This window comes from Oryzias latipes, chromosome 10, assembly GCF_002234675.1.
Source record: "Oryzias latipes chromosome 10, ASM223467v1".
In the NCBI taxonomy this organism is placed as follows: domain Eukaryota; kingdom Metazoa; phylum Chordata; class Actinopteri; order Beloniformes; family Adrianichthyidae; genus Oryzias; species Oryzias latipes.
In genome coordinates this window covers 15884303-15909682 of record NC_019868.2, presented here as the reverse complement: position 1 = coordinate 15909682, position 25380 = coordinate 15884303, and the positions used below count along the sequence as shown (strand labels likewise).

The window sequence follows — 25380 nt, the reverse complement described above, 5'->3', positions numbered from 1 at the left end:
CTCTTTCCAGATGACACACCTAGCACCTTCCTACCTGTTTCCCTGATAATCTCTGCTGTAGTTTCCCAGTCCTCTGGAAGCTCATCCTGACCACCCAGGACCTGCCTCAACTTCTGCCTAAATTCCTCACAAGTTTCTTCATTCTGTAGCTTCCACCACTTGGTCTTCTTTTCTGTTTTCCCTCTCTTCTTCTTCCTGACCTCCAGAGTCATCTTACACACCACCATGCGGTGCTGTCTGGCTACACTCTCTCCTACCACCACTTTGCAGTCATTAACCTCTCTCAAATGACCTCGTCTACATAGGATGTAGTCCACCTGAGTACTCCTACCTCCACTTCTGTATGTCACTCTATGTTCCTCTCTCTTCTGGAAGTAAGTGTTGACTACAGCCATTTCCATCCTCTTCGCAAAGTCCACCACCATCTGTCCCTCCAGATTCCTTTCCTTCACACCAAACCTGCCCATCACCTCCTCATCACCTCTGTTGCCCTCACCAACATGCCCATTAAAGTCTGCTCCAATAACAACTCCTCTGGGAAAACTCTCTATGACCTCATCCAACTCACTCCAGAATCTCTCCTTCACTTCTAACTCACAGCCAACCTGTGGCGCATACCCACTGACTACATTCACCATCACCCCTTCAATTTCTAACTTTAGGCTCATCATCCTGTCTGAGACTCTTTTCACCTCTAGAACACTGTTTACAAACTCCCCCTTCAGAATCACTCCTACCCCGTTTCTCTTCCTATCAACACCATGATAGAACAGTTTGTACCCTCCTCCAATACTACGTGCCTTGCTGCCCTTCCACCTTGTCTCCTGCACACACAGTACATCTACCTTCCTTCTCTCCATCATGTCTGCCAGCTCTCTGCCTTTCCCTGTCATTGTGCCAACGTTAAGAGTCCCTATTCTCAAACCTATGTTCCTGCCTTTTCCCTTCTCTCTCTGGCCACGGACCCTTCTGCCTCCCCTCTTTCTTCCACCAACAGTAGTCAAATTTCCACCGACACCCTGTAGGTTAACAGCATCGGTGGCGGTCGTTGTTAACCCGGGCCTCGACCGATCCGGTATGTCTAAAGTGTTGTGGATGATTCGCATGGTTATTTTGGCAATTTTTTACGCCGGATGCCCTTCCTGACGCAACCCTCTCTATTTATCCGGGCTTGGGACCGGCACAGAAGTTACTGGCTTGCAACCCCTGTGGCTAGATCATTATTGTTATTCTTATTAATGATAATAAGAATAACAATAATGATAATCAAGTTTATTTTTAAAGCACTTAATTTGTCCAAACAGACCTGAAGTTCTGCAAAATGACAGAGATATAAACATAAAAGGAATGGATTAAATAAACTAACCTTTACTTGGAGATACTTACATAAAAATATTGATTAGAATTGAATTGAATAGAACAGAACAGAACAAAATAGTATAGAATAGAATTATTTTGTCAATGTTAATGGTGTAATGGTTTCAAATTTACATCATTAGGAATCAGCTGCGAATTACTAATAATAGAACTAAAAGTAAATGGATTAATATTACATTTAAATAATGTTTTACTAATAGTCAACCGTGCAAATGTATATACTTTATAATTCTTTTATTTTTTAAGGTAAAATTGACAACCAGATTCTTTCTAATAATCACAGATGGATTTTCTGATTTCAAATAAATTCTTATAATGATCTTGGCTTTTTCTGTAGCTCATTCTTTCATTATCTAGATTTGTGATCCGTTCAATTGCAGCAACCTGCCCTTAGCGTATTTGTTTGCGCTTCATGTGCTCCTCTCCTGGCGTAAAAATCAGCGTCACGTGACATTATCTCCGTAAAAACTGCCCAGAATACAACCACGACAGGAGTGAGCGTGGTGGTGGTGGTGGGGGTTTACTGCTCATGCGCGCTCTGCAGAGGACGTTGTTATCCTACAATCCTCACAAACAGACGCGCGTCTCCAGTCGTAGATCTGATATTGCGACTCCGCTTGCAGGTGAGCTCCGTCAGTCACGCCGCGTGTGTGGGAATTTATCTGTCATGCCTTTAACTGATTGCTCGCTGTGTCTGTGTGGAGGTTAACCGAAGGCGAGCGGACGTCTAGTGCACTCACGTCATGATCGGACACACACAGTGATGACAGCTGATGCTTCGTATTTGTGTCTGCACGGATGTTTTATAGAATAATAATGTGGGTTTAAATCAGCAGAGACGCCATTCACCGCGGTTGCGGTCCCCCTGCCTCCTCCCTGCTGCTTGTTGATTGATGATCGGATGTGATGTGAGGTTCGGCTTGTTTCGGGCAGGAGGCTCGGGGTGAATGACAATGAACTGATGCTGTGTTTTACAGGAGAAGATGCCCCTTCCTCAGTTTCTTCTACTACTTTATTTAGCTCAAGCTGCAGCAGGTGAGCATTTGATGTCACAATTTTTATTCTTTTCTTTCAATAAATCTTGTTTTTGTGTGTTAGATAAAAAACAAGCCGATCCTTTAGTGTTCATTTAATACCTCTTTATCAAATAAAAAAAAATAATAATAAGTGTCAGCAGTTTGTGGCCTGAATGTATTTAAAAAAAATGTGAGTTTGCTGGCATACATTACCGGTACTTATTATTAGATAGGATAAAGTATGAATAAATGCGCTTATTTCATATCATATCATATTTTTTGGTTGCTGATTCGATTTATAGTCGATATCTGTTCATTTTAAACAATGCGATTCACTGATCTAAAATGGATCTTTAGTCAAAAATTCAATCAGTGTGACTCAGAGATAAATATCTGAACAGTACAGTAAAGTTTTCCAGATTCCTTGTATTTCTTGCAAGATAATCAAGTGAATTTAAATATGTGAATAAACACACATGTAAACAAGAATTAATGTCAAATCTATTCACATTTTAGTTTCCTAAAGCTCAGCCCTATGCTGTTTTTCACATCAAAATAATACAAACTGCATTATTAGAACATTCTATCACACTGTATGGTCACATGTCTTTGCTAAATTCAAAGCGTTTCCACACCTTGGACTGGAATGATAATTTGATCCTTTTTAGCTGCCATCACATATATGTTGTCCATGCCTCAATCTAAATCGCAATTTTCAAAATGAATAATCAAATGATTTTATAATGGTACAGGTTTATTGGATTAACAACTTGCCTCGTACAGATACATCTGGTTAGACCATAGAAATAGAAATCCATTAATAGTTACACGCCTGATGAATAATTTATATATTTCTTTTGTAAAGGAGGGTCTAAGGGCTGGGATGCCCGGTTTAATTTAGTTTTTTTTTTTAGTTTAGCAATCAGATATTGTATTTTATAACTGGTTTGATGATTTGTAGAATTAGTGAAGCCCGTTGAGAAAACTGTGTTTTAATATTGGGCTGTATAAATAAAACTGAATTGAAAAGCTGAATTGTATTTTCTGCTAATACAAGGATATTCAGATGAGTGTCATCCTTAGATATACATGAGCTGTTTATACCCACTGAAATACGATTACAATTACATCTCTTTACCGACAGGTTGGGAATTACTTGGTGAGTCTGAGGCATCATTTAATCATTCCATAAGAAACATTTTCACTTTTGCAGAGGTTGCTCACCTTTTCTCCTGCAGGTGAGAGGGAAAAAGTCCTGACGGTGTGCGTCGGGAAGGAGTTTCACCTGCCGGTGGACTCCACATCCAGAATTGTGACGTTCACTCCAGATAATAATGGACCAAGACAAGTCCTGCTGGAAAAGACCACTGTGAGTGTGTAAATACTCAACTATGTGTTTGTTGGTTATGAATGAGTCAGAGCCTTGCTTTCAATTACTGCCCTTTTCAACATGTAGAAACAAACATGATCACTTACTTTAAGTAGATTGTCTTTTCCTCAATACAAGTCGGTCGTTCTGTCCCCTTTGCTCAAAAGCAGCCCCAAACCATGATGCTTCCACCTCTGTGCTTCATAGTAGGTTCTGGCATTCTTCCTCCTGCAATGTGGAGTCATCTCAGTGTTGTTCAGGTCTACAATCTTGGCCTTGGTGTCCTTAGACAGCTCTTTGGTCTTGGTCATGGTGGAGAGGTTGCAGTCTCACTGTTTAAGGGTTTGGACAGTTGTTTTTGTACAGATATCCAGTTCAAACAGGTGACATTAATGCAAGTAACAAACGGATGATATAAGAGCTTCTGAAAGAAGAAGGAACTGCCCTGTGAAAATCAAATTTCTGTCTCACAATTGAATTGTATCTATAATGAACATTACAAACCAAAATCATCTTTTTAAAAGGCAAAACTTGCAGAATCTGTGACTTACAAACACATTCTTGCTCCACTGTACATAAGTAACATGAAATTACACTTCTTTTCACTAATTAAAACTCGTTGAAGAAAGTGTTTTGTGATTTTGTCCCCGATCACAGGTGAAGGATCCCCGGTTCGAGTGGACCAGAGATAAAACATTAGTCCTGAAAGAAGTGACTCACAGTGATCAGGGACTTTATGCAAACAAACTGTCTATTGGGTTCACCTATGAGACGGTTCATCTGATTGTTTCGGGTAAAATCTGTTTTCTTTTGTTTTGTGAATGAGTCTTTCTGTTTTCATTGCAGCACCTGAGCTTTGTATATGTTCATTAAATAGTTACAGTGTTAACTTGTGAAAATGATGATACTTCATACAGTAAAAAGAAATCGATATGTTCTGTCTTTTTATATTTCAGAATGTGTGAAACCCTACCGCAAACACTATGGGGAGACTTTTGAGCACAGCATCCCAGAAAATGGTTCTGTGCTGGAGTTTTCTCCTTGGGGTGTTCTGCCTGATGCCGAGCCAGTTGTGTTGTGGAACCGGACCAATCTTGAAACTGCTGAGACGGGCCGAGGGCGACTGCTGAGAGGGGGGAAATTCTGGGTGGCGGAGAGGGTCACACAAGCAGACCAAGGCAACTACACTGTGAGGGACGACAATGGGAAGGTGCTATCTCGCAGCACCCTGTCTGTGCGTGGTGAGCAGAGACACATCTGTTTTCTACACAGCCCTTGACATGACATAAAAAATATTTGTTCCCTCAAATTAAACATTTATGGCAACAAATTAGACTTTTGCAGAGACAAATTTGTATTTTATTAGCATTTTGTGGACACAGATTTTGTGCAGATATATTAACATCTTGTTGCACATATTAGCATTTTGTGGCACAAATTATTATTAGTACTAGTTATTGAAGACACTAAAATATTATTATTTTATTATTATTATTATTTAATGTAATGTCCAGGTCTCTGTCGTTTTCCGCAAATCTGATGAACAATTGAGGGTTTTTCTATGCTTTCACGCCTTCAAACCTTCTTGTGTGTTTGTTGGGAATCCGCAGGACACTCCTTCAATGTTACACGCTTCACCAAGGAGTCTTTGAGCCTTCCCTTGTATCTGCCGGTCCACCATGCCCATCTCACTTTTACCCCTGGACAAATTCCTGATGAATCATCCATGGGTCCCTTTGACCCTAAACCCCCTCGTGGCCCAGTGCAGCTGCTTCGCGAGGGCCACATAAACGACCACGACCTGCGGTACAGAGGACTCGTCTCTCTGAACCGAAACGGCTCCCTCATTGAAATCGTCATTACCAGACTCACGTCGAGGCATGATGGATTGTATGAAGTCAGAGACAAAAACGGCAACCTTGTGTCTGCCACCTACCTGCACATAATCGGTAAGGTAACACATTTCATAACCTTTCATTTGACCTGCTGTCTGACCTCTGTATTTTTTTTCTTTCTTCTTTTATCAGAGAAAAGGGGCGGGACCTGGCGAGCGCTCTTGAAGTCCATCACCGTTCCCTCTGGCATGTTTGTTTCGCTGGCTGGCTTCATTTTGTTCATGAAGCGATACCCAAACTGCAGCCTGTCACAGATCATCACTGGCATCAGGACAAACCACACCCCACCAGCCAACCCTCCAAGAGTTAACATCCAGGTGAGGAGAACCAGGCGGCAGTAACACAAACTTCTGTCATTTATTGCAAGAGTAAAAGGGCTTTACTGAGACTGAATTTGAGTGATGTTTCTAATGTACAATGAATTAGCTATTGCCTTTTCTCCCAGTATGTCATTTTACACTGTCCACGTGGGAATGGATTATGTATAGTCATCAGAAAATAGTAAGGTTAAGCATTTAACTAAAGCAAAAAGGATCTTATTCAGTGGAGAGCGGTCACGCCGCTAGGATCAGAAGTTTTCAAAATGTCTTTTATCGCAAAAATACCTTCCTCTTATGAACCACTTCTTTCCTCTTTTTGAATGAGCAGCGTCAGTGTCGAGGTTAGCTGTTCTGTTGTAGAACGTCTTCTTTCACTTCCAGAAATGTATCTTTAGAACCTGAAACAATCATTCATGAAACCAAGCAGCAAAAATAAATCTTGGATCTTTTTATCATTTTGAAATGCACCCCCCCCCCCCACGCACACACAAATGTTGATTTTTCAAAACAAATTAACTTGCTTCTTTTGTTTCTTTCCTCCATTTAAAATTCAACAATGACGAGATGTCCTAAACGTTCAATTTGATTGAAACATTCTCCAACCTGTATTATAATTATTTTCCAGCTGAATAAGATGACATGGAACATGTATCAAGAATTTAATTATCAAGACTTTTGGGCGGCAGTTTAGCTCAGGCAGTAGAGCAGGTCGTCCATTAACCGCAGGGTTGGTGGATCAATCCCAGCTGTTGCCCCCCGAGCGTGGCTAGTCTGCAGCTCACCGCTCCCCCCATGGGATGGGTCAAAATGCAGAGAAAAACTTCCCCATGGTGGGATAAATAAAGTGTTAATTTTAAACATTTAGAAGCTCCGAAATAGTTGTGCAACCTTTACCAGTAGTGGTGGAGGTTAAAATATGTGTCTGTTGTGTCTCCAACCTTTGAAATGCAAAGTTTTGCACCTGTATGTATGGGAAGGAAAAATTTTAAGAGTCCTATCTAGTGTAACTTTGTGCTGAATTATTGTTTGTCACTGCAGGACTACAGTCACACCCATCCACACCCTGCAGCTTATTACAGTTACCCTGAGCATCCTGGAACACCAAGAAAGTGGAGCCCAAGAGCGAGCCCTGCTCACACTGTAAGACCAATGAACGGAATCACAGAAGCCTAAACAGCTGAATAGAACTGAGTGTTTGAACATGTGGGTTTCATTTCTAGGATTACACTCCTGTCACGATAGGGGAACCAAGTTCTGAAAACCAGCAAGTACAGCAACGGACAGCTGGGGTCTCGCCCAGGCATGACAGAAGCACTGAGGTAAAACTCTGTCAGCCTTTTTTGGCTCATGTTGACATAAAATCAAAAGAAATAAAAACTACCCATGTGCCCCCCCCCCCCACCCCCCACCCCCTGAATTCCCTCTAGGAGAACAAAGTGAATGAGAATGAAGAGAAGATTTCCTTTCCTGTGCCTGGAGCAACAGACTGCCTCCACTCCTCTGAGGACTGCGCTCAGTACCAGATTAAGAAGGATGGAGATGAAAAAAGGTGGAGCTCAGAGTTCTTTTCAACATTGCCACTGGACACAGACACCTCTGAATCCTGCAGCGTTTACACGTCAGAGAAACTGGACTTTTTATAAAACAGGTGCCAAAATGAGAAAAGAAGGACATTATAGAATGAACAAATAACAGTGAAGGACATTACTCAATGCAAGTTACAGTTCAAAATATTTTGGTAAACATAATCTTTGGATGCATGAATTTAGCATTGCATTTTCTGTCTCATGTTGCAGTGGTGGATTGTACTCTTAAGATCTCTTGCTGTTACCTACCTCCAGACCCTCAGGGCCACTGTTATCTGCACTGTGTTTACTGAGTGTCACCCTGTTTGCAAGTGTTGTATTATTTCTAGAGCTGCATAGAGTATTGACACTAAATATATATATTTCATACTCACTTAAACATTCTTCCACAGTGTTAATACATTTATAACCCAAACAACAATTATTGAATTAGTTATGATCTTATCTGTAACAGTGTAGTATTTGTTGCAGGTGTCATTCCTTTCAACTCAATGCAACTGTAAAGTGCTGTGAAATGTGCTTTTCCATTTGGTCTGCTAACCTTTGAACTTCATGAACAAAACATAAAATATTTCTATAACAAAAATTTAAAATAAACACGTGGTAAACAATAAATCCGTTTTATCTAAACACACGTAATCCAATTTTTAGTTTCAGATTACTAGTTTCCTGCTAGACACAGTAATCCAACGCATTGTTCATTTTAAGCACTAGGGGGCAGTGTGGAGACAACGTTCGAATTGCGTTTAGCAGACATTTCACGAAGAAGAAGAAGCTGGCTCATTTTATTGAGGCTATGAAAGGGCATAGCTTTTCTTAGTTTCAATTCAGTCATTATCGGTGCACACTAGCGAAACACAAGGTTGGAGTAAGCATATATTACTTTCCAGAGGAGACTATTTACACAGCGTTGGGAACATGTCTCTGGTTTGTGCAAGTAAGCTAAGTGAAAACCTTTGAAATGTGTGTGTTTAGCGAGGCGCCACGCAAATGCTACTAGTAACTAGCTAATGTAGCAGTTAGCGGCCATCAATGCCGCCTTTTATATGGAATTGCTTCCGTTCATTTTATGTTTGTTGCTTTTATTTACTTTTTAAAAAAGAATTTACTGATTTAGAATAGTCTTTCAAGCGGTTGCCACACCTTTATTTCAGTCTGCAACGAGGTTCCAGAGCACCCGTGCATCTCTCCGGTGTCCAACCATGTGTTCGAGCGCAGACTGATAGAGAAGTACATCGCTGAGAATGGGACGGACCCGATGAACGGACAGCCCCTGTCCGAGGAGCAGCTTGTGGATATCAAAGGTAAACGACACATCAGCCTATAATGGCGCAGGTTCAAGACCTTCGTCTTAAAAAGCAAATATCATTCATAACATATTGCATCTCTAAAGCACGTCAATTTACAAAATTTAAATAAATATATAAGAAAATTAAGCAAAGAAACAACGAATTTATGAAACCAAAACTATTGGAAAAACAATTTTTCACAAAGTATTTAAAAAAAAATGCCAGAAAGTTGATCAAAAAACAGCAGTAACAAATGGTGTGGGGGGGAAAAGTACTTTTTTGTTGTTTTTAAAAAATAGAGAAGGTCATAATAACATATTTATTAAATATCTATAGTAAAAAAACAAAAACTAATACACTGACACACACGCCTAACCTAAAAATATTGTTGTAGTATATTTGCAACACTTAATTAGTGGGCCTATAATCATGCTTTTCTTAAGCATTTCAGAGTAAACTATATCCATATAAATGACATATATTACCTTTGGAACACTAAAGAACAAATTATTTATGAAATATTAGTTATTTCAGCTCCTTTTCCTACCTGGAGGTAAGACTTTCGATCTCTGAGGCACTGGCTTTCGCTCCTTCCTTGTGGTTGCCGCCCATTTCATTTTGTTAACTTAGAGCTGGCCTCGCCAGTGTGTCTGCGTTTCGCCCACAAAAACAAACAAAATCCAAACTTGTAAAGATGGATGTATTGTGCATATAAAAGGTGGTTTGGGGGGTCTGGGTTTAGAGGAATGCTCAGAGCTTCGTCAATGGATCAAAATATGGCTTTGGGGTCGTTTTTCTTGAGGGCTTAACATTATGATTCACTTAAAGCTCAAAAAGTTGATTTTGCATGATAAGAAAACCTAATGTGGATACAGTGATTCTATACGGCTTTAGAAAATGTCTGCTTTAATTTCTTTGTAGTTACTCATCCTATTCGACCAAAGGCTCCATCTGCTACTAGCATTCCTGCCATTCTCAAGTCACTTCAAGACGAGTGGGTAAGTAGCATCAACGTATACAATGTTTTTAGTCATTAAAATATGAATAACAGTTCATTTTTACAATTGTGGCAGAATGGGATCATATCTTGTCAGTGGAATTGTCATTATTTAATGAAGAATGTGTTTTGGTCAAACAAAACGTCATGATCTGCGTTTGATGTGATGGGTTCCTTCTGGAATCCGCTTTTCAAAACGACCCGAAGTGGATTTTGAGAGATTCTCTGGTAAAAGTAACCTGACCCATTTTCTTTTGTGAATTAGGATGCTGTGATGCTTCATAGTTTCACCTTGAGGCAGCAGCTGCAGACGACTCGCCAAGAACTCTCTCATGCCCTTTACCAGCACGATGCCGCCTGCAGAGTCATCGCCCGCCTCAACAAAGAGGTCACTGCTGCAAGAGAAGGTCAGTGAAGTTTGCGTCAAATGCTATCTTACAAAGTGATTTTGAATGAAGAGTGTGTTTTGTTTATTCATAATTGGGGTTGTCTAATTGGCTCATTTGTTTGTCTTTTTTTCCAGCTCTTGCTACACTTAAACCCCAAGCTGGACTGGTGGCCCCTCAAGCAGTCCCTGCCTCTCAGCCAGCTGCTGCAGTAAAATTTGATTTATTTATTGAATTATTTTCCTTTAAAAAAAAGGCTTTGTATTGACTTTCATAACTCATCTGTCTAATAACTGTCAATATTGTGTTTCAGGGTGCTGGTGGAGAACCCATGGAGATCAGTGAACAGGTGGGAATGACCCCAGAGATCATTCAGAAGGTACGGCTTTCTTTAGTTTTAAAAACCATTCTACTTTGTAAAGTTTGTTTGTAGAAAGATTTTGTTCCTTTGGTCTATTTGACTGTTGTTGTGTGTTTGCAGCTTCAAGACAAGGCGACCATCCTCACCACAGAGAGAAAGAAGGTGCAGTATTGACTACAACCTAACAGTTTGTGGAGTCTTTATCTGTCTTGGTAGCGCCCAGTTCACCCTGTGTTTTTTTTTTATCTACAGAGAGGAAAAACTGTTCCAGAGGATTTGGTCAGAGCTGAAGATCTCAGCAAGTACCGCCAAGTTGCTTCCCACGCTGTAAGAAGAGATTCTGGAGAATCCAGAGGATGTAACTTTTTGTTTGGATTGCTTCATATTTGTGGTGTGACTTTGATATTTCCTGTAGGGTCTGCATAGTGCCAGTGTGCCTGGTATTCTGGCTCTGGATGTGTGTCCCTCTGACACCAACAAAGTGCTCACAGGTAAAGTGTCATTATTTTAATGTTGATTTAGTTTTAGGTGATTTTGTGTGCTTTTGTTTTGACTTTATGAAAACTGGCTGTTTAAGGTGCAGCGTTGTGAGTTTCACTCTTGTGCTGCTGCTTCTCCCTGACTGAAGCCTTTTTTCAGCACAGCACCCAGGAGAGACTTGAATTCAAAAGCTGAAAGGTGCAAGTGGAGCATCAGTGCTTTGTTTATAACAGGAGTTGCATTTTAAAAAATAACCCACAATATGTGAGATCTACAAAGTACTGGTATTCTTTTTTTTTTTTTTTTTTATGGGGGTGCCCACATTTTCTTTTTGGCAGGCAAGCTACTTTTGAGACGACAAGCTCCAAAAGAATTACCTACAGTATTTTGAGCTGAGAACCAGTGCAGTATTTTGTCTAAAATACTGTTTATGTACTAAAAATTCAAAAGCTACAGAGTAAGAGTATGCACATCTTTGTAAGGAGAAAGCCTTGTTGTGTGTATTAATATTATTTTTGTAGTAATACATAATTTGGAACACATAAGGCGTTCTGTTGTGAAAACAAAAAGCAGTGACTATTGCCCTCTATGTTCTGCTGTAAACCGTGTTGGAGAAGGTAGGACATTTGAAAAGCGCGGCAGGCTTAACCATGATTGAGCGAACAGCGGCCACTGGCCCGTGGACAGAGCTCCAGAAGCACATGCTTCACGACGACACTGCTGGCTTAGTGGGCTCAGATCCCCCGACCGGGCACAGGCGCCAAGACAGGACGGCTGGGTCAGACGGGGGGTCTCGGTCTCGCTCCAGGAGGCATGCTGGGCGACCCAGGCCTCACTAAACAGTCCGCGCACAGCGAGGCCGCTAGTGGCTCTCCAAACGCAGAAAGAATGTGCCGTACACACACGCATGTGCTGTATAAACGTATGGATGAGAGGATGTTTTTTTGACCGATCTACATGTCAATCAAATCATGCACTTCTCGGTGAGGAAGATGATTGACAGATTAAAAAAAAAAGTATATATATGTTTTTTGGATTATTTCTCTTTGATGGCTGGAGATCTACCCACATGTCCTTCAACATAATGAGCACTCCAGTTCTAGATGTTTTACGGCAGTAAATCCCTCACTTTCCTCAGACAGACATTCACATTTTCATACTTTTCTCTCTTGTTTTAACTCTCAAAGTTCAAACATCCATTGGGGAAAAAAAGTTCACTATAATAAATGAAAACAAAGGTTTATGTGAATTTGACAATCTGAACAAATTCTGTTGAGAAACGACACAGAAGAGATTGATTCACAAGTTCCCCAGCCAATCAGGACACAATGTGCTGTAAAAAAATAAAATTATACTCTTAAAATCTGCTGCTTAAATCTCCTCAACAGTTGAATAAATGTAGTGGTGGTGTTCTATGCAAAAAAGAGTTGATGTGCCTTTAACTCTGTTTGTTTAGGTGGAGCTGATAAGAACGTTGTTGTGTTTGACAAGAGTGAAGAGCAGATTGTGGCGACACTTAAAGGTCACACTAAGAAAGTGACCTCTGTCATTTACCACCCATCTCAGGTAAGTCTTCTGTTTCTTCTACTTACCTCTGTGAGCTAAAATGTCCTTTCATATCTTAATGGGAGGACTTTTCCGCTGCTTTCTGACCTGTCTAGTCTGTGGTCTTCTCGGCCTCTCCTGACACCACCATCCGCGTGTGGTCCGTCACCGGAGGGAACTGTGTGCAGGTGGTGCGAGCCCACGAGGCGGGCGTGACAGGTCTGTCTCTGCACGCCACTGGAGATTATCTGCTCAGCTCCTCTGAGGATCAGGTCTGTGTAGAGCCTCAACCCCAACATTGTGCTATCAAATGACAAAAATTGTGTTCCTCCGTTTAACAACATTGTGGGTTTTTTTTTTTTTTGCAGTACTGGGCCTTTTCTGATATCCAGACTGGTAAAGTCCTCACCAAAGTTACTGATGAAAGTGCTGGCTGTGGTAAGCGCCTTCTGAGTCCCTCTACCATCAGACTGCTGCTTGGACTCATCCTCCACATTTTGCCAATGTTTCCTTTTGGGTTCCACAGCTCTCACGTGTGCTCAGTTCCACCCCGACGGTCTGATCTTTGGAACTGGCACTGCTGATTCTCAGATCAAGATCTGGGATCTAAAGGAGAGAACCAATGTGGCCAACTTCCCCGGCCACTCTGGACCTGTGACCTCCATCGCCTTCTCTGAGAACGGATACTATCTGGCTACAGGTGAGGCACAAATGAAACCCTCCTCCTCCACACAGCACACGTGTACATTTTGATGAGTACACCATCGAGCTGTAATGATTCATGTTTTAAGCTTTTGAATATTAGAGATTGCTTCAATGTGACGGCAGTCTATATTCTGATTGCGTTTGTGTTGTGCAGTTGATTAGCAGAAGACTTTATGGGGATTTGTTGCCATGTTTTAATCTCCTGCATGCTTTTTTTTTACTGTAGGGGCTCAGGACAGCTCTCTGAAACTCTGGGATCTGAGGAAGTTGAAGAACTTTAAGACCATCACCCTGGACAACAACTACGAGGTACGAGGTTTCTCTCACACAATAACAGCAGTTAAAGGAGGAACGGCAGTTATTAGGATTATTTTTCTTCTGCATCCTGAAATTAGAAGTATTTGTGTTTACATACTCACCAATATTTCCAAAATGTCAACTTTAATGTATAACTTTTCAGCTTGTAAACTATTTCTAACTTGAGGACTGTATAATATACTGTATATATTAGGATGGTTTCGGGATAAATTCAAACTTTATTTTTAAAGCTATTTTTACTTTGTTGCTAACAGGATAAAAATATTTTTCTAACTTAAAAAAACAAAGCAAACCTACACATTTACCGAAAAAAAGTAGGAATTAAGACACAATGCCTCTAATCCCCGCCCCTCCCCCCACACATTCAGCGTGGAGAAACCATAAATGACCATTAAATAGAAATATAAACAAACATCTGGCTTGATGTTAAAGTGAGGAAATGTATTATACCCTGTTTTTTTTATTTTATTTGCATAGGGAGCTCATGAGCTGCATCTTTTTCCTGTTTGTGTTTCAGGTCAAGTCCCTTGTGTTTGATCAGAGCGGTACCTACCTGGCCGTTGCAGGAACTGACATTCGTGTCTACATCTGCAAACAGTGGTCTGAAGTACTCAACTTTACAGGTGAGGGGTGAAGAAGCAGTTACTTAATCAAAATATTTAGCTGCTTTTTGTTCTTGAAATGACTTTTTTCCTTGAGAAAGGAATACATCATTTATGTGTTTGTTTTCACTAATAGACCACACTGGACTGGTGACTGGGGTGGCCTTTGGAGAACATGCCAAGTTCCTGACATCCGCAGGAATGGACAGAAGTCTCCGATTTTACAGTTTGTAGAGGATTTACGTTGCCAGCTGAGGGGGGGATGATGATGGTGTGATCTGCGTGTCTGAGCTGATTCTGTCCTGGAAATAGTCATTTTTAGAAATAAGGCAACTTTTTTTTAGTGTGTTAGTTCACATGTTTGGAAGAGATTATATGAAACCATCTTCCATTAATACCACAGCCGCATAATAAGAACATGCTTATTGACTTTGATGGTTTAAAAAAAAAGTACATTTTGTTTTGCTGGAACAAAAGCTTAAACTATTCCTGTTGTCAGTGCCAGCTGTTTTATTTGATTACACATTTTTCTTTTTTAATTAACTTGTCAGAAGAGGGGGTTTTATAGCATATTGTACAACTTCACATTGTAATTTGTCAAAAATGAATTGATAACCTACTTAGCTTTATGCACAGCTTCAATGAGGTAAAACATCCTGAAAAAGAGGAAGACTTTGTTTTTTTTTTGTTTATTTTGCCATCCAAAGTTTCATTCTCATTTTATTTGTTCAGTTTAAACCTTTTTCCTGTATTGCTCATTAAACAGCATTGTACTTGTTGCAGCTCTGCCTTTGATAAAATAAAAATATTTTTTTTTCAAATGAATTAATTTGTTGGCTTTACTTAAAAATGTGGAGAAATACCATAAATAATGTGTTGGACACAAATTGCACGTTAGTGAGAAATATTTTGCGTCTTTCCTACAATTCATTTTCTAGCAAGATTGTTTTTGTATAAAGAAATTCAGTAATAAACTTAGAATTGCATAACTAAAGACGGTGCAGAAAATTAAGTGGGGAGATTTTTTTTATATATGTGAATAATAAAAAGGCAATAATGCTTTGCAAAATTAGATTTCAGTGAAAATCTAGGGACTTGAACTGAAAACATCAGGGGGGTGAAGAATTGAAGAAAAGCCTTTTTCTTTTTTGAACATTCACAAGATCAACATTTGTTTTCTGCTAAGTTCAGGTGGATATTTGTATGAATTTAATATAGCTAAATAAATACTTTCAGTAAGAAAATGTGTAATTGTATAATGTACACATTATGACGTCATCAAGGTGCAGAACATAAGTACTTTAAATGTACTTTCACTTGCTTCACAGAAGTTTCTATCATTCTATGTCTTTATGATTATCTTTTTTACATTTATTTATCAGTTTTGCAGTTTATATTACCAATGTGCGAATATAAATTAAAAATAAAAGAAAATCCAGCAAAACATAAAAAAGGAAAAAAATCCTGCAACATATTAAACCACGAAGTAGCCGGCAGAAACCAGCTAACATCAACGGAAAGCTCCACCCCTTCCGCCCGGTCGACAGAAGGAGGTGCGTCACGTGCGCGCTCGGTAACGTGACATCGTCAATCGGGAAGTGCCTCCACAGGACAACAAAACTTCCCGCAGACACGGTTTGTCCCTGAAGGTTCATAACGGTTTCTTCGTCCGAACTGGGTCGGACAACCAAAAGGAGGCCAGAGAAGACCTCCAGAGGAATTCAGGAGACGAGCGGGTGAGAGGTTATCAGCCAGTTGGCTGGATTTTCTTGCTAATTGCGCGCGCGCGGATCTATAATCATGATTTGTCAAATTTTGTCAGATCAATTTTTGTTTGCTCTGCTTTCCCCCATAATTTCCATTTTTACCCGTCAAATTGTCGTATATGTTTTTTTTTAACTTACAGATTTCATTTCATTTTGACGAAGTCCCGCTAAAATCTAAAGTTTTTCCAAAAGTAAATCAATGTTGACACAAGGCGACCTCATTTTTAGGTCTCACCGTCACGTGAACGAGGGTTTTTCTCAAAATCCAAATTGAATTTATCCTCGTGTATTCCTGGTTTCACTTTATGTTGGTTGTTTTAAACTACCCATTTTATTTCTCCCTTTTGTCTACTAACTAGTTTTGTAACGTAGTCAGTTAACTATACTTCTTCTAACTACGTTCACCCTGTAAACCTAAATCCCATCAAACGGAGTATAAAGCTAACTAGAGGTGGTGTGTACCTGATGATTAGTATAATTTATAATCAATTGAGAATTTCTACATTTGTCAAATTGCATTGAAAAAATAAATAAGATGACACGGCTGTGCAAGAATGGAATCCCCACCTGATCATTAGTCAGAAGATAGATTCTTCCTCTTTCCACTAACTGCTTCATACTTTGAAGTTCCAGATTTACCTTTTAATAAATGTGACCTTTATGCTGCTTTTTAGATTGTTTCTCCAAAATAAAAATATATTTTTTCTGTCTCCAAAGAACAGAGTTGTGGCTTCTTGATCAAAGTTGGAAGAAAAGTATTGATTTGTTTTTTCATTTTCTGATCATTTAGGACCTGGCTGCCAAGCTATGGGTTCCATGTTTCGTAGCGAAGAGGTGTGCCTTGTGCAGCTCTTCCTCCAGTCCGGATCGGCCTACAACTGTGTCAGTGAGCTAGGAGAGCTGGGCCTGGTGGAGTTCAGAGATGTAAATGCTTTTAAATCACCCCCCCCCCCCCCGCGCTCTTTGTCTTATGGTGCAAAGATCAGGGAGTTGAGTGGAATTTGTTCTAGGATCTTTGAGTAACAGATTGGTTTCAAGTCTGTTTACAAGTCTTCTAGTTCATTCTGCAGTGAACTGAGAAGCCATTCTGAGTTTGTTGTACAACAAAACATGTCATGCTTGAAGTCACCGAAAACCATAATCAAATTGCAACTTTTTTTCTTTTGACAAAACACAAAAATATTTTTGTTTCATTCGTTCTTCTTCTCTCCCTGATGTCTCAGTTGAATCCCAACGTGAATGCTTTCCAGAGGAAGTTTGTGGGTGAGGTCAGACGATGCGAGGAACTTGAGAAGACGTTTAGTAAGTCTTGACTCATTCTTTCTTTTTTTTTCTTTCTTAGTTTTGTTCCAATCTTTATTGACTCTTTCTGACATTCTTTGTCTGGCATTCAGCCTTCCTGGAGCAGGAGATCAGTCGCTCCTTGTCTCCGCCCCTGCAGGGTCCTCTTCCTCTCCCCTGCCCAATGCCCTCTGCCCCGCAACCACGTGAGCTCATCACCATAGAGGAGGAGAGCGAGAGGTTAGCCAGGGAGCTCAGGGAGGTGAGAATGAGCTGTGTTGATGATGCAGAGCATCACCAGACAAGGACATCAACTCATAGGAAATTGGGGTTTTTTCCTAACAGGTTTCCAGGAATAGAGACAGCCTTCGGGCCCAACAGACCCAGCTCAGTCAATACAAAGGAGTTCTGAACAAAACGCACTCAATCACAGCTTCACATGTAATTGGCATCCAAGTATTTTAACACTGTTTTTTACTCTCTTCATTTGCTCTTTGAAAAAGAGAAACCAAAAGTAAAAATTCTACTTTGACTGTCGCAGGCTCCGCCCCCTGCACTCGAAAGCCACGGGCTGTTTGACAACCGGCAAGATGTCCGTCTCAGGTATGTCCTTTGCTTTTTTCCCATATTAACTTTGTTAATCCAGCCGTGACACGTTTCTCTGCATCTCCTCTTCCTCAGTTTTGTTGCAGGAGTGGTGCACCCTTGGAAGGTGCCCTCGTTTGAGCGGCTGCTTTGGAGAGCGTGTCGAGGATACATCATTGTGGATTTCAGGGAGATGGACCAACGGTTGGAACACCCAGACACAGTGAGAGCTTGCAGAGAGAGGCTGTGATTGACAGATGAACTGCCGTTTGAAACATGTGATGGATCACAGCCTGACTTCTGTTTATTTGTCAGGGAGAAATGGTGCAATGGACTGTGTTCCTCATTTCTTTCTGGGGAGACCAGATTGGGCAGAAAGTTAAGAAGATATGTGATTGGTGAGGAAGTGTTTGCATTTTATCTTATCATGTGGTTCACTTTTACAAAAATGTAATGTGGTTTTCGCTCCCTGTCCTCGTAGCTTCCACACGCAGACATTTGCATATCCTGAGAGCCCAGCTGAAAGAGAGGAAATTCTGCAGGGCCTTAATAGCAGAATTGAAGACATTAAATCAGTGAGTGGAGAGTTTTGGGTTTTACTTTTATCGCACCAAGTATTGAACTTTTTCTTCTTAATAAACGTGGTTTCTTTATAACTCTAGCTGGTATTTCACTTCCCCTTTTCTATGACCAGGTGCTGTCTCAGACTGAGGCCTTCCTGCAGCAGCTGTTGCTGCGATCAGTTGCCATTCTCCCCCAGTGGAAGGTGCGGGTCCAGAAGTGCAAAGCAATCCAGATGGTGTTGAACCTCTGCAGCCCGTCTGTCACAGACAAATGTCTGATTGCCGAGGCCTGGTGTCCCACTGCCAAGCTGCCAGAGCTGCAGAGCGCCTTGAGGGAGGGAGGGGTGAGATGACGCAGTCGACATGTCCAGCAGCAACTTAATGAGAGGCACACATTAGTAATCATGTCTTTCTTTTTCCAACCCTCCCTCTTTTACTTTGTGTCCCCAGAGGAAGAGCGGCAGCGGGGTTGACTCCTTCTACAACCGCCTGCCCACTTCTACTCCCCCTCCAACTCTGTTTCCCCTCAACTCTTTCACAGCTGGCTTCCAGAACATTGTTGATGCCTACGGAGTAGCCGGCTACCGCGAAGTCAACCCAGGTACTTCACCAAGAGACTCTCCTAAAATGGAACAAAACCATTTTCAAGTATTCCTCTGGTGTATCTAAATATCGGTCTCCAACTTTGCAGCGGTGTACACTATAATTACGTTCCCCTTCCTGTTCGCCGTCATGTTTGGGGATGTGGGTCATGGGATTCTCATGTCCCTGGCTGCCCTCTGGATGGTCCTTGAGGAGAAGGACCCCAAACTCAAGAGTAGTAATAATGAGGTTGGTCCAGCAGGAGGGAAATGTCTGCTTCAGCTTCATTCTCAAAATGGTCTAAAGCGCAAAAAACAACAAAAAACCTATCAAGTTCTAAGTTGAGGTGTTTCATGTCTACAGGATTACTAATTCACGTTCCAGGGCGGTTCCTTCCTGTGACCAATATTACATATCAGTTGTCCCAAGCCTTTTTCAGGCCATGGACCAGTTTGATGTGACGGGCCGGCCTGTTAAGAGGCAGACGTCCAATGTTTATTTATTTTTTAAGCCACCAATTTCCCTTTACTTTTAGAGGTAACGTTTATCTTCATCTTTTGTAAAATGTCTGCAGCTGCTTTTAACCATTTTTGAACATGAGATTTTATTGAGGAACCATGAAAATCTGATAAAGCAGCATTCAGCCTCCTCTGACTTTTAGAGTGCTATAGATAAATGAACACAAAAAAAAACAACCTGCCCTAAAACTGATTTATTTTTATTAACAAACATGCAAATCCACCGTTTGAGCAACTTTATTAGCAGCCTCCTGGTAACATTAGACAGCCCGTTGTTTTAGCGGTTTTGGTGTTTGGGAATAACTGTCACAGTGAATCCAAAAACATTTGTTTTTTGTTTACTTTGCTAACTTGGAGGTTTCAATTTAGCGGTCGGTGGAGCCGCTTTAACAAAGTACCGGATGGATTTTCAACATGTGACCGAATGACTCGACATGCGACAAGAATGAGTCTGATGTAGTGGAGAGAATCCAATAGTTTTCCAAAGAAAAACTTACTTCAGAATCAGTTTATTAATAAAAGTTTCTTTTTTGTGGCGCACATACCAGTACTGTTCTGCGCCACAGGGGCTGGGGACCATTGAACTATATGACACAATGGAAGCTCTGTGTAAAGACTGGCATCATGTTTGCTTCAGATCTGGAAGATGATGTTTGGAGGAAGGTATCTGATTCTCCTGATGGGACTGTTCTCCATCTACACCGGCGCTATTTACAACGAGTGTTTCAGCAGAAGTCTGAGTACCTTCGCCTCAGGGTGGCACGTTGGCCCCATGTTTGACAAGAACATATGGAAGTGAGGACAGATCACACATCGCTGCGAGTGTTCTCATCCACTCCATTCTGTCTCATTGCTTGTTTCTTTGTTGCTTTCAGTGCATCAGTTCTAGGGGGGAACAAGTTCTTGAGCATGGATCCTGTTGTGTCCGGTGTTTTCACCAGCCCATACCCGTTTGGAATTGACCCAGTATGACACTCGCCCCCTTCTAATGACAAACAAACATGTAGCATTTGTCTCATTTGTGTTTATTTTTGTTGATAGGTTTGGGGCATGGCTAACAACAAACTAACCTTCTTAAACTCCTACAAGATGAAGATGTCAGTCATCATCGGCGTCATACACATGACTTTTGGAGTCTGCTTGTCATTCTTCAACTACTGGTTAGTGAGCAGCCTTGGCTTTTTATGGTTATCTCTTTATTTCTGTGTTCTTCACCTTAGGGCTGGGCGGTTAATCGATTTTATCAATAAAGTCAAAAAGCTGTTCTAAAGATTTTTTTTTTCTTTAAATTTGGGTTTTATTGTTTACTTTCTTGGGCTTCTGTTTGGAGTAAGGTCAGCAAGCCCGTTTCTCGCTACGCGCAGACGCCAAAATGGCAACTAGCAAAGAGGAGCTTTTACCCACAGAAGCAAACCGTTGAATTTAGAATTGGAGTAATAAAATCCTACGCTGCAAAATCTGTTTGAAGGTTGTTTGTTTGAACGCCTGAAACAGAGACTCAAGGTACTCAAGCTAGCGGCAGCTCACAAAAAACCTGCTGCACTGTTCTAGCCTTTTTTTTGGTTGTTGCTTGTTTTTAGTTGCAGTTCATATCCAGGCCAACTTCGGAAGGATATGCTAATATAAAATAGCTTGTGTTAAATAAAGTCAGTCATTTGTAAATTTTGTTTGAGAAAGTAAAAGGAGGAAGAACAAAATTTGGAAAACAATTTTGGCCTGAAAAATCAGAGGGATTCTTTTTTGGTTCTATCGCCCAGCCCCATTTGACCTGTTTTTGTCTCATAAAGTTTTCTTTCTTTTTCTTTTCCAGGCACTTTAAAAAGATGAGCAGCGTGTTCTTTGTTCTAATCCCAGAGCTGTTCTTCATGCTGTGTCTGTTCGGTTACCTGGTGTTCATGGTGGTCTTTAAGTGGATTGCCTACACCCCTGCTCAGTCCAAAATTGCTCCCAGTATTTTAATCCACTTTATAGACATGTTCCTCTTCACTGACAACCCAGACAACCCGCAGCTTTTCAAGGGACAGGTGGGCACAGATTTTACTATCTGCCAAACTGGGTTTTATTTTGTTAAAAGCATTTTTTCCATTTCCAATAAGCAATTTTTTTTACTACCGTTTCCTGCATGATAAAGATGAAGAAGCAGCAGAATATAATTATCCCATAGTTCATCTGAAATGGTCACTTTTACGGCTCTGCCGTGAAACAGGCAGACATTGTTGAAATGCCAGCAAGGCTGCAGCTGAACATTTGCTCTCCTGTTGTGCTTTTGTGTAGCTGGTGGTGCAGAAGGTTTTGGTAGTGCTGGCTCTCTGCTCAGTCCCGGTCCTGCTGCTGGGGAAGCCCATGTGTCAGTACCTCACATTTAGGAGGAGACGACGACAACCCTTGGTGAGTTGACTTTTGCTCAAACAGACCTGTTCACGCACAACAAAACCGACTTTCCCTGCTTTGACTTTGCAGCAGCACCAGGAGGAAGACAGACGCCCGCTGGTGACGGAGGACGGCTCTGTCAACACTCGCCAGGGGGAGGTGGAGGGTGGAGCTCCAGCAGAAGAGGAAGTAAGAGAAGACATGAGTCAATTCATTACACAGATTTAATTTGGCCACTGGTGCCCCTGTGATTCTCATTTACTGATTTGATTTCTGCGGCTTGCAGGAGTTTGATGTTGCTGATGTGTTCATGCATCAAGCCATCCACACCATAGAATACTGCCTGGGCTGTATATCCAACACAGCGTCTTACCTTCGACTCTGGGCCCTCAGTTTGGCACATGCACGTCAGTTAGATCACACTGAATTGCAACCTACGTTCTCTCTGACATCTGCACACTCATCACTGTGTTTTTGTGTGTGTTTGTTTTGACAGAGCTGTCGGAGGTGCTCTGGACGATGGTCATGCACATAGCGCTGAAATGGCCGGGCTACCTGGGCTCTGCCATTCTAGTCTTGATTTTTGCCTTCTTTGCAGTGTTAACGGTTTCCATCCTCCTAGTTATGGAAGGCCTCTCAGCTTTCCTGCATGCTCTCCGTCTGCACTGGTAAGGAGAAGACGGCTTCATGTTTACAGTGCACTAGTTGTTCCACTTAAAAGATGAGAGAGGTCTGCAATGTTCATCCTAGAGACACTTCAGCTGTGAGAAACAAAAAAGAAACCAGGAAATCACTGGATCACAGGATCTTTTTAAAGCATTTATCAGAAAATGAGTATTTACAGTACTTAATAACCAAAGTTCTCCTAAAGTTAACCCTGGTTGTCAATTGAATTGTGTACAGAAAAACTTGATCCGATTATAACAAACATTTCCATTCGACACACTTTCGATCGGAATAAATCCTTTTAACACAAACTGTCCCAAAGCCGCTCCTCTGCTCGGAGACACGGTTCTCCTGAGTCCGGCAGTTTGCTCACGCAGACCAGCCGTACAAACTGCGGTCCAAATCCTCCTCTGGAATGCACACGGTAACAAAGCACCTTCCCCTGCCTGCAAACACGAAGCTACGAGTCCGGCTGCTCTGCTCAGAGACGCGGTTTGCTCGCGCGGAGCAGCCGGCCGGTCCCGTTTGCGCTGCAAAGCCTCTTCTGGAGCGCCACACCGGCTAACGCAGGACGTAAAACCCACACCGGCTAACGCAGGACGTAAAACCCACACCGGCTAACGCAGGACGTAAAACCAGCGCAGTAGTGAGCCACGAACAGAATCAACTGTTTATATGCACCACAATCGGATCAACAATTGGCATAACCCACCTATCTCGATCTGAAGGTCTTCACAAGGTCAACACACACTGTTTCATTCTTTCATGAATTTTTTGGGACTGTTGCTGGGCAACAGACTTCCGGCGTCCTGCATATATTGGACTGAGGTCCAGAGACTTGCTAGACCCCTCCAGAACCTTAAAATGCTTTTTATGTAGCCAATCGTTTGTTGTCACAGCAGTGTGTTTGGGATCATCGTCATGCTGGAAGATCCAACCGCGTTTCATCCTCAACGTTCTCGCTGATGGGAGGTTTAGGTCCAAAATCCCTCCATGCGTGGCCCCATTCATCCTTTCTTTAATACGGCTCAGTCATCCTGTTTCCTTTTGCAGTAAAACAGCCTCAAACTATGATGTTTCACAGTGGGCATGGTGTTCTTGGGATGCAACTGAACATTCTTTTCCCTCTAAACACGAGTGGCGTTTATAGCAAAATGTTCCATTTTGGTCTCATCTGACCACATGACATTCTCCCAATCCTGCTCTGGATCATCCAGATGGTCTCTACAAGGTTTAGATGGGCCCGGACCTGTGCTGCTTTAAACTGGGACCTTTGGAGCTCTGCAGTACAATCTTGTCCCTGGAGTCCTTTGACAGCTCTTTGGTCATGGTGGAGAGGTGTCATTCTGACTGTACAAGGGTGTGGACAGGTGACTTTATACAGATAACCAGTTCAAATAGGAACCATTAATACAGGTGACAAATGGAGGATAGAAATAAGGAACAGGTCTGTGAGGAACACAAGTTTTGCTTGCTTGTTGGAGCTTAATTTTCATTTTATGCAGCAATATACAAACAAGAATCATGCAATCTGATTTCCTGATTTTTGTTTGTTTGTTTATTTCCCATTCTGACTCACAGTGGAAGTGTTTCATGATGAACATCACAGACCCCTGATCATTTTTACTGAAGTATGAATAAGCTGTAAGGTGAACAGTAACAGAAAAACATTTACATTTCTTGATGAAGCTTTTCTCTGTTCCAGGGTGGAATTTCAGAATAAGTTCTACAGCGGAAACGGCTACAAACTCGTCCCTTTCTCCTTCACATCTTTGGTCCACGCCTCTTCAGCGATATGATTGTAATCCAGTTAAATGAGGAAACTCTGGATGTCTCAATGATACCCAGCTGCCTTTCAGCTACCAAATGGTTTAATGAACTTGCACAATAATCCTGAACGACTGTTATTTTTGCATTACTAGCTTAAGTCACTGTGCTATGAATTCTAACAATATTGAATAGAAAAATATCAAATTTTGTATCCCGATGATAATTATTTTACTCCGTATCCTGTAATTATGGAGCCTGTGAGAAGGGATCAGTTCTTTTAAATGGACGCGCTCGTTTTACTGGTCTGCATGACTAAAGTTATTAAATGCTTATGTATTAATTATTATTGCGCCATGGAGGTGGAAAGAAGTTTATGGCAAAATTGTGTTTGCAGTTTTGAGTCCAAAACTTTGAGAGAAGCATGGTGATGCTTTTGCCTGATGATGAATCGAACATTTTGGCAGAACCCTCTACCTTGATTTATCAAATACTGTCTTTTTTTCAGTCAAATTAAAAAAGCAATTTTGTTTTAAAGATAACTCTCTTGTTTATTTCTAAATACCCATGCAAAATAAATCTGTAATCAATCAATAATCGTGGTTTTGCACAAATTTCACACTAGCTTTTATAAAAGGTTCAGATGAAGGATGAACCTTTCAAAAACTGTTCAGACCAATGGTACTGACCCACTAAACAGTATTTGCATTAGAAATAGGTGATTTGATACTAAATCTGTACTTCAGATGCAGAAGAAAATAAGATCTACTCCCAAATATAGTTTAAAGGCAAAGAGTTTAAAGTATTTTGTGAAATCGTTTCAAAAGAGTCAACCTTCAAGACTTATGTGGACATCTTAAAATAACAAGAAATAGCATTTAACTCACCGTTACATCTTTTTTTTAATCCAAAATGACATTTATTTGCTATAGAGGTGCTTGTTAATTTTTTTTTTTTACAGGTAAGGCAGATGATGAAGCAAATACAGTTGAAAATGTTACTTCATTTAGACATTTCATTGATGTTTAGCAGATGT

The 25380-nt window shown here is 41.1% G+C and overlaps 3 protein-coding genes across 4 annotated transcripts; all 3 read left to right on the top strand.

The window, feature by feature from the left end:
- The first annotated feature begins 1839 nt into the window (after nt 1–1839).
- LOC101174031 lies at nt 1840–8178 on the top strand. The gene is made up of 11 exons (XM_023959199.1): nt 1840–2000; nt 2355–2412; nt 3538–3552; nt 3632–3762; nt 4420–4555; nt 4719–5003; nt 5373–5711; nt 5790–5974; nt 7016–7117; nt 7198–7296; nt 7405–8178. Exons 2-11 carry the CDS (start codon nt 2361–2363, stop codon nt 7618–7620), a joined length of 1560 nt encoding a protein of 519 aa, XP_023814967.1. The 5' UTR covers nt 1840–2000; nt 2355–2360; the 3' UTR covers nt 7621–8178.
- Nucleotides 8179–8317: 139 nt separating this feature from the next.
- prpf19 (pre-mRNA processing factor 19) lies at nt 8318–15071 on the top strand. Its single transcript, XM_023959198.1, has 16 exons — nt 8318–8500; nt 8718–8867; nt 9774–9850; nt 10115–10256; nt 10373–10446; nt 10549–10614; nt 10717–10758; nt 10849–10923; nt 11012–11087; nt 12533–12642; nt 12738–12893; nt 12990–13059; nt 13148–13321; nt 13553–13635; nt 14162–14267; nt 14383–15071. The coding sequence occupies exons 1-16, from the start codon at nt 8482–8484 to the stop codon at nt 14478–14480; spliced, it is 1518 nt and encodes a 505-aa protein (XP_023814966.1). The 5' UTR covers nt 8318–8481; the 3' UTR covers nt 14481–15071.
- A 725-nt stretch (nt 15072–15796) lies between these two features.
- On the top strand, nt 15797–24941 carry tcirg1 (T cell immune regulator 1, ATPase H+ transporting V0 subunit a3). Of its 2 annotated transcripts, none has more exons than XM_011480219.3 (21): nt 15797–15982; nt 16803–16936; nt 17236–17314; nt 17407–17555; nt 17639–17734; nt 17835–17896; nt 17975–18101; nt 18194–18276; nt 18360–18453; nt 18573–18785; nt 18892–19042; nt 19133–19272; nt 20179–20336; nt 20417–20507; nt 20583–20701; nt 21352–21565; nt 21816–21929; nt 22005–22100; nt 22198–22318; nt 22408–22579; nt 24283–24941. In XM_011480219.3, the coding sequence occupies exons 2-21, from the start codon at nt 16820–16822 to the stop codon at nt 24374–24376; spliced, it is 2490 nt and encodes an 829-aa protein (XP_011478521.1). In that variant the 5' UTR covers nt 15797–15982; nt 16803–16819; the 3' UTR covers nt 24377–24941. The 2 variants fall into 2 exon arrangements, with proteins under 2 accessions (XP_011478521.1, XP_011478520.1); XM_011480218.3 differs by having other exon boundaries at nt 22002–22100.
- Nucleotides 24942–25380: the final 439 nt, after the last annotated feature.

Coding starts and splice junctions, on each gene's coding strand:
- LOC101174031 (XM_023959199.1), top strand. CDS start 2,361: ATGCCCCTTCCTCAGTTTCTTCTACTACTTTATTTAGCTCAAGCTGCA. Junction 3,763..4,419: donor TCCTGCTGGAAAAGACCACT/GTGAGTGTGTAA, acceptor CCCCGATCACAG/GTGAAGGATCCCCGGTTCGA. Junction 7,297..7,404: donor GGCATGACAGAAGCACTGAG/GTAAAACTCTGT, acceptor AATTCCCTCTAG/GAGAACAAAGTGAATGAGAA.
- tcirg1 (XM_011480218.3), top strand. CDS start 16,820: ATGGGTTCCATGTTTCGTAGCGAAGAGGTGTGCCTTGTGCAGCTCTTC. Junction 18,786..18,891: donor GCGCCTTGAGGGAGGGAGGG/GTGAGATGACGC, acceptor TTGTGTCCCCAG/AGGAAGAGCGGCAGCGGGGT. Junction 22,580..24,282: donor CATGCTCTCCGTCTGCACTG/GTAAGGAGAAGA, acceptor TCTCTGTTCCAG/GGTGGAATTTCAGAATAAGT.
- prpf19 (XM_023959198.1), top strand. Junction 13,636..14,161: donor CCCTGGACAACAACTACGAG/GTACGAGGTTTC, acceptor TTTGTGTTTCAG/GTCAAGTCCCTTGTGTTTGA. Junction 14,268..14,382: donor TGAAGTACTCAACTTTACAG/GTGAGGGGTGAA, acceptor TTTCACTAATAG/ACCACACTGGACTGGTGACT.